Source organism: Microtus ochrogaster, linkage group LG5, assembly GCF_000317375.1.
Source record: "Microtus ochrogaster isolate Prairie Vole_2 linkage group LG5, MicOch1.0, whole genome shotgun sequence".
Lineage (NCBI taxonomy): Eukaryota > Metazoa > Chordata > Mammalia > Rodentia > Cricetidae > Microtus > Microtus ochrogaster.
The window spans coordinates 63,756,065-63,764,549 of NC_022031.1; the positions used below are offsets into that span (position 1 = coordinate 63,756,065).

Below are 8,485 nucleotides of genomic sequence, written 5' to 3' on the forward strand. Positions count from 1 at the left end.
GCGGGCGGCCCCGGGACCAGCGGCGGTAGCGGCGGCGGCGGCGGCGTGGTGGTCGGGGTGGCCGAGGTGAGAAACTGGCGGTGCTGCTGCTTCGGCAGCACCTGTTGGTGCCGGAGCCTCGTGCTGGTGTGCGTGCTGGCCGCCCTGTGCTTCGCTTCCCTGGCCCTGGTCCGCCGCTATCTGCAGCACCTCCTGCTCTGGGTGGAGAGCCTCGACTCGCTGCTCGGGGTCCTGCTCTTCGTCGTGGGCTTCATCGTGGTCTCCTTCCCCTGCGGCTGGGGCTACATCGTGCTCAATGTGGCGGCCGGCTACCTGTACGGCTTCGTGCTAGGCATGGGGCTCATGGTGGTGGGCGTCCTCATCGGCACCTTCATCGCTCATGTGGTTTGCAAGAGGCTGCTCACCGCCTGGGTGGCCGCCAGGATCCAGAGCAGCGACAAGCTGAGCGCCGTTATCCGCGTCGTGGAGGGAGGAAGCGGCCTGAAGGTGGTGGCGCTGGCCCGGTTGACTCCCATACCTTTTGGGCTTCAGAATGCAGTGTTTTCGGTAAGTGGGGACCTCCTCTCCAGCCTCTCCCCAGATCTGTCTGTTAGCGGCCTTGTGGCCATCCTGGGGGAGGCCCTCTATCAGATAGATACTCAGCAGAGGAGTCATTGACATTTTCATGGTACCCTGAGTAATGTATCCTATAAATGCATATAACACAGCCCCTCGGAAGACCTGATAAAGAACTGTTTTTCTGGGTGCGTGTGTTTGTGTATGAGTTTGATAGAAAATGAAGTATCCTTTTCACTTGGGCCAGGGGAGGCGGGCAAAGGTAAGTGTCCCGTTGCCGTTGCGTGTCTGAAGCAGCTTTGGCAGCTCTTGGGCACTTGACCGCCCTAGCTTACTCTCTGCCCTGAGTTAAGGCATCCAGGTTTTGATTCAAGTATCTGATTACATGGGGCTGAGGGCCGCTTTTGTTTAACAGTGCAGGAGACAGCAGTAGACTCCAGTTTTTGGAGTTTCCTAGATTTGTTATTCTTAAAAGTAATTTGCTGTAACGCTATGTAAAAGCTAAGAGTTCTATTTTGAAATCAGTCGGGCGGGTTACTAAAACAAAATGAGCTTCTACTTTTCTTACACCATCTTAAGACTCCCTCTTGCCCTGTTTACATACGTTCTGCTTATTCTGTGTAGATCTCTCTAGTAGCTAGCGTGCACCCGATTTCAGGTAGAAACACGGCTGGTGAGGTCGGGACTACTAGATGGGAAACTTTATGGCTTTAGGACAAATTATTAAACCTATCTGACCTTGTTTTGTCTTAAGACAGGGTATAACTCTAGCCCAGGCTGTCTTAGAGAACTCACTGTGTAGCTCAGGCTGGCCTCAGAGTGGCAGTGATTCTCCTGCCTCAGCTTCCTTAGTTGAGGAGAGCTGATTAAAAGCTTTGACTTCACTTTTACAGTAAAGGGACTAGATGACCGAGTTTCCAGTTTGGTGATTCTAAGCTAGAGTTCGCATGGTATTCAGCCCCCAACTAAAAGGGAACCGCATGAAGTATTGAGAGTCAGCAATAATTTGGCCTCGCCTTTCAACTTTTACCTTTCTGCATTGTGAAATATGACCATAGATTTCTGTCAACCTTAGACTACTGTTTAGTTTCCTTCTGATAGTGTGCTCTGTCTCTAGCACAGCCTGCATTTCCCCTCATCCCCACAGAAAGTGCTAACTGTCCTTCTAGGCTCTTTTCAGCCAATAGCAGTGACTGTACACATCTGAAAGTTGTTGCCTGCATCCAGAGAGAGAGCACCGGGCTGTCTAAGTATCTGCTGACCTTGGCTAAGTTGTCTGTTCTTTCTGTACCTCCGTTTGTGTGTAAATGAGGGAAGTATTGGACCGTGTTTGATAGAATATTAGGATTACATAAGATACATGTATGCAGCAGAGGCTGGCTTGCAGACCCAAGTTGCATTTTGTCAGCTGTGTGCTCCTTCTGCTGTTAGTGTCTGTGGTCACCTGGAATAAGTGGTGTAGCCAGACTTTGAACTCTGGCCTAGATAGAGCCTCAACCTATGGCCCTCTCTGTTTCTTCATGGAATATTTTTCAATTGTTCAATAAATCCATACACATTGAGGAAGATATTTATTGATTTACAGCGTTACTTTTTTCTGTCACAGTGTTAAATTTGTAAGAAGTACTTTACTACTGGAAATAGTTTAAGATTATTCAGTATGAGTTTTGGCATTCCTGGATCAGGAGAAAAAGACTACTTTGCTATTGAAAAGGGTAAGAGGGTTTTATTACCACAGAAAGAAAGAAAGGAAGCCGCTCTTACCCTGGAACTTGTAGAGTCACCTGCAGAGGCAGGGCTTCTGTTCAAACATGCCACCAGCTGCTGTGGTGTGTGCTGCCATAAAATTCTCACACACAAACGCGCAGGACCGCATAGGAAGCCACTAGACAAGGTCTGGTCATTGGCATCATCTAAGCTGGCGTATGGCAGGGGAGGCCTTTTGTTGTGTTTACTCAGGAGTATGAAGGTTGGGGTAATGTTGCCTTTAACCTGATTTAACCTGATTTCCCCTTTGCCTTCTAGAACTTCATTCTCAGCTTCATACCCATCCTGCCTACCCGGGCATACTTCTTTTGTTTCCTACTCTTCTCCTTATTGACTTTGAAAGCACCCCGTTCCTCCCCCAAGTTGAAGCTGTTTTCTCATTTACTCGATGGGTAAAATATTTAGCCCAAAGAGGAAGTTAGGTTTAAAGGCCGTGCAAAGCACAGGTTTTGAAAATATCTTTGCTTGGTTCCTGCTGTGTGAACTCCTTGCTTCCTCAAACACGCTGTGGAGTCATGTGTGTTTATTAGGTAACGAGCTGAAGGCATTATTTACCTGACCAAGCCAGTCATAAAAGTTGAGTATACTGAAGACGGAAAAGGGCTCTCCTTGCTTCTAGATCTTAACCAAATTCTCTAATTATCCTCGTGTGCTAGAAAGAGATTAGCAAGCTGGCACACAACATTTGAAACTCTCAAACTAGAAAATAGCACTTTATAGAATCGGTACTTAAGCTTTAAGAAATATAATTCTCCAAGTCTGTATTTACATTTTTCTGTTCCATCATTTTTTCTTGCAAACCGTGAAGCGTCTCCCTCCTCACAGCCTCTTTGGTGAGATCTTGTATAGGCAGGTCTTGCTGCCCATCGCTGTGGATCTCTGACCTTAGAGTTTGCGTGTTGCTAAGTACGGTTCCTGCCCAGACACACACCTGAGATGACTGTTTGCTCTTCTTACTGGATTGTCGATGGCAGGCTAAACTAGGCAGCAGTGACAGCCTCCATTTCTTTGTAGGCTAAAAGCAAAGGTTCACTTATTCTGCTTTATGCAGGTATAGGTCAAACTTTGTTTTGGGGAGGGACCCACAGCTTTATGTTGTTTTGACTCTGAGGTTTGATCTGGCAGAGCCATTGCCTTGCACTTGGTGCTGTGAACATGGAACTGTGTTGTGTACTTTCAAGCGTCCCTAGTAGCGATCTCACTTTTCCCCTGCCTTAGCAAGTCGCCTGCTTCATTGCGTGAGTCCCCATACCCAGCGTTGACTGCACTCTGAAAGGGACTGGATGGCTGTTCCCCACGTTTAATGATTCTAAGCTAGAATTTGCACTGAGATTTCCAGGTTCTCAGCCCTTCGACTCTTACCATTTCACAGTGTGAACTGTGAGCATAAATTCTGACCAGCCTTGGGACAGCTGTGCCAGGACTTTGAAAGAGGACTAGATCCAAATACAAGTTACATTGCCTTGCACGTGGTTGCTGAGAACAGTGAATTAATTCTGGACTCTGACGTCTCTTGCAGCGCTTCTCCCTTTTTGCTGGGTCCAAGTTGCCTGGCTGTAACTAACCTCACAGGAGCGGTGGATATGGAGGCAGGAGAGAGGGGTGGAGCGCCTGGGGAAGTCTCAGTACTTCTGGTACTTGGCACACCTTAGAAGCAGAAGCAGACACTATTTAAATTTAGCAAATGAAATCTCTCCTCTCCTAGAAACCTGAGGTTTCACTTTCCTCAGTCTAGTTAAAAAGGACTCAGATCAATAAGGAGGGATTGTTGGTAGTAGGTATAGGAACAAAATTCTTAGAGTGAAATCAGAAGAAATGCTCTGAGAAGTCTGTTCAGACTGCCTCCCCTTCACCTAATAAACATTGAGCTGGCCTTGTAATATCCACTCTGCGAGACCCTCCTTGGAGACCTGCATTTTAAAGTTACTTCCAGTAAATGATGTTCTTGATCCCAGAAGACTCCATGATTGTGGGTTGTATGAGTAGTGAAATTCATAATAATATTTCCACATCAAGTGGCTCTGATGTAAAACTGTGCCACGGGGAGTTCCTAAACATCTTTTCTGCTTTAGTCGAAGAAAAAAATAATACAATGTCAAAAACTATATATTCTGTCTTGCAAACAAGTGTACGTGGGAAATTTATTTTCACTAATTTTAAATATTTGAAACATATCCATTAACCTTAAATATTATAAGAACCGTCAATGGTAGCGTACATGCCTGTCTTCCTCACGCACTGTGCCACTTCCACGTACAGAGCAGAGTTACATGCCTGATGTAGTTTTCCATCACAGCAGTGGAGACACATTGGTCTTAGGAGGTGGTGTTTCCTGAAGGACAAATGTCACAGACTTGAACCAGACTTGGCCCCAGCGTCTGCTTAGTCATCCGGGGAACTTAGAGTTACTCTTTCGAGATAGACTTTGTGTTGTAAATTGTGTTTAGTAATATCTACTACAAAACTGTGATATGTTTGCTCATTATTTATTATTTCTTTCTGCTCTCTGCAGCCCCGAAATAGGACAAGAAGCTTACTTGTAAACGTTTAACTCTGTCTGCACTGTCTGTAAGGAACACTGGGCACCAGTCTCTCAAGTACACATTGCTTATTCAATACTCACACCTACCTTCATTTTAGAGTTGAGACAGTTGAAGCACAGAGTGATAAAATAACTTGCCCTTAGCTAGTGCCTGTTTCAGTTCCATGCAAGAAGCACTGGCTTTCTCAGAGGTTGCTCTCCTTAGCAACCCTGGGTATCAAGCATCTTCTTCCTGCTGTCAGGTGTTGTACAGGGTTCTGCAGAGCTGAGTAAGTTGTCAGACCAAACTCCACCACAGGGTGATTTCATGCGCATGAGTGTTCTGTGAGACTGAGATTCAGGCATCTGTACGTCATGTCTGTTCTTTGCATCTCTTCCTCCCTCCCTCCCCTCCCTCCCCCCCCTCCCTCCCCTCCATCCGGACTCTCTCTCTCTTTCTTTTGTTGAGCAAAGACTAAAGGTTCAGTTGTTGAGTTGACCCTATGCCTGCACGGTTAAATCTTTCCGACCTCACACTTGGTGGAAAGACTTTAGCCACCACTGCTCTATATTCAGTGCAACAAAAGGCCCACCAAGCCTCAGCTACTCTGCTGCAGTGGGAGAGAGGCCTGTGAGTTTTCAAGTCCATCCCATCTTTTCAAGACAGAACTATTTAAGCAGAAGTAGTATGTCTTGTGTGTAAACAAAGTAAAGTAAGCAAATGTAAAAACACCAAGTGTCCGCCGTCACGCAGCCTTCATCATGCAGTGTCTCCACGGGGCACCTTCAAGGGTTGATGCTGCCAACTCTTCATTACTCCAGCTGTTAGCATGGAGTCTCAGACAGTCAGAAGCAGCCACTGAGAGACTCTGCTTCTTTATTTGATTTATTCTGAGTGAGAGACCAGAGAGCCTGTACTGACGGAACACTGACGGCCAAAGATGTCATTATAACTTAAAGCAGGCATAACGACCCTTGAGTATATTCCCCCGGAATTTGATTTATCAAGATGAGTTTCTTTTAGTAATTTTATTCACAGTTGAACTTTCATTTATTACAATTAGTTTATTAAAAATATGTTGGCAAGTTTGTCTAAAGCCATAAGTGTGGTCATGTCATAGCCTGGGGACTCTAGGGACTTGTAGTTCTGTGCCAGCTACAATGAAGAAGTCATTGAGTACGTCTGGACTCCAGTTCTCTTGCTGGCAAATGGTTAAGAGTAGGCACGATCTCCGAGTTTGCTTTTTTAAAAGCAGGTACTTTAAGCAGTAGTATAACTTTTTGTAAAGGAATTTATTGGGAGCATGTTTTATAAAAAATGTCTTTTCATTTCCTTATGCATAAAGTCATAGACTGGAGTAAAGATTATGATACTGGTCCTGAGGTAATATACCACAGTTTATTTCCTGTGAAAATACACTGATTTGCTGCATGTGCGTTGCAGGCCAGAATAGGCGATGGTCCACTTTGGGAGAGTTGGTATCTGCTCTGAAGGGCGGATAGGGCGAGCAGATTGACACACTGATAGTATCTTAGACACATCCTCACCCTTCCTGTCTCACTGTAGACAGCAGCTGGCTGTTGATGGTTTCCTGGAAGCTCATCTCTTTTGATGCTCAGCAGTTATCTAACCTACCCTCTGGTATCTGTCATACACAGGCTTGAGTTCCAGGCATCTCCGTCTGTAGCTCAGAGCAGTGTGTGAGGGTTAATAACCTTCCCAGACTGAAGACGGACGAAAGTCAAAGTAGAGAGATATGAAGGCTGTTTCACGTGGGTTTTCCCTTTACAAAGTGTGTTTGTTACCGAGAGCCTAAAACGGGCAAATCAAGAAAACAGTGCTTAGCATTTTTGTGCTTACTTTGCTTTGTAGTTACTGCTCTGTTTTTCTAACTCGAGTTAGTGTTGTAAATGTTTTTTGTGACCTTCTTTTGCTCAGTGTGCTGCGATGTGACTTTTTGACCATACAGCTGGACCTTACACATAAACGTGTTGGACCAGCTTTTGTTGAATGCATAATCATCAAACTATGTAAAGAATTTTCAGCTTGTGTCCTAGAGGTTATATTTAATAAGGTTGCATCCCTCTCCCCCCCCCCCCCAGGAAGAGCAGGTGCTATGTGTTAATCAGGCTCTCAAATGGCCATTGTTCTCCCCATCTCAGAAAGAGCCAGAGTTATGTGTTAATCAGGCTCTCAAAAGCCCATTGTTCTCCAGATTGCTTGGGAGCCATTAGGAGCATTTCCCACTTTAGGTTTGATTAGATTGTGATCAGAAGACCAAGCCATTTCTGTCAGTAGGCTCCATTTGTCCTGTCTGATAGAATGGGCTCCCCCGGAGTCCTACCTTTTTCTAGTAACAAGATTTTTCTCAGGAATATCAAGGTTGACACTTAATAGAGTATCTCAGTTTTGATGCAGAAGTTGCTGGAAATACTTTGGTTCCATTCAGTATCCATCCAGCATGCAATTAGTAGGCACCAACTATGTGCTCGCTGCTGCTCTCAATGCTGCCCATGAATAACTGTGAGTCAAAGCCTAACGACCCGAGGCGTGGACATGGAAGACACGCATTCTAGTCATGTGTGTAAATTCTGCTGGTGGTGAGTTTCTAGGCAAAATGCTTTCTGTTGCTAGGGCAATAGTTTATTACAGTGATATTCCCAATAGTTTATTACAAGTAAACTTTTCTTTTTAAAAAATCCTCAGGCTGTTTGTAGATATCAACCTTTACTGTTTCGATATTTGTAAACAAACCAATTTTGAGATTGATACAACTAGCCTCCAGTCAGTGTATGTTTGCAGCTAATATTTACTTATTAGATATTTACATCCTAGTCTAGGAGAATAAAGAAAACCAGATAGATGGCTTTCTTCACTCAGATTAGTCTGGGCCAGGGACACACACATTGTGATACCTCAAGTTGCTTCTGGTGTGAGGGGTGAGGACTGTCCACACCTGCTGGGAGCACTTCTTAGTCTTCCAGTGTGAGGGTGAGGACTGTCCACACCTGCTGGGAGCACTTCTTAGTCTTCCAGTGTGAGGGTGAGGACTGTCCACCTGCTGGGAGCACTTCTTAGTGCTGTGTTTAGGTGTCAGAATTCCTTCAAGGAATCTTTGACTGTGCAGCAAATGACGGTTGCCCTTGTCAAGGGAGTGGGAAGCTCCTGAAGAAGGAGCATGGGATGTTCTAGGAGCTAAGAGCATTTAGGTACGGCTGGAGCCAGGAGACCTGAAGCAGCTGATGGCCAAAGGCTAGCCTGTCGAGATGAGATGGAGATGACACTAAGGAATCCGTCCCTTCGGAGACCACAGGCCAGAACTAACTGAGGATTAGCTTTGCCTGTAAGGACCTTTCTGTGGGATTCAGTCCTCACTGTAGAGGAAGACAATGAGTGGGGGAACTGATGTTCAGAAGATGATTTAACAAGTCGTAGTAAATAGGAAAGGAGTGAAGAAGAGGAGTGACACCTAGGGTGTGTTTGCTTTCAGTAGGTTTTGTTTTGTTGTTTTGAGACAGGATCTCCTATATCAGTCTTGAATTCCTCGGTAGTGGAAGATGGCCCTGACTTCCTGAGAGCCTCAGGCCTCCACCTCTCTCTCTCTCTCTCTCTCTCTCTCTCTCTCTCTCTCTCTCTCTCTC

General features: G+C 45.5%; 1 protein-coding gene across 1 annotated transcript in view; it reads left to right on the plus strand.

Moving 5' to 3' along the window:
- Tmem64 (transmembrane protein 64) overlaps window positions 1-8,485 on the plus strand; it is a gene marked incomplete at its 5' end in the record, with an annotated part of 19,211 nt that continues 10,726 nt past the window's right edge. Inside the window, one exon of the mRNA XM_026786613.1 lies at window positions 1-546. Within this exon, the coding sequence (XP_026642414.1) occupies window positions 1-546 (546 nt within the window). The remainder of the gene's footprint in view (window positions 547-8,485) is intronic.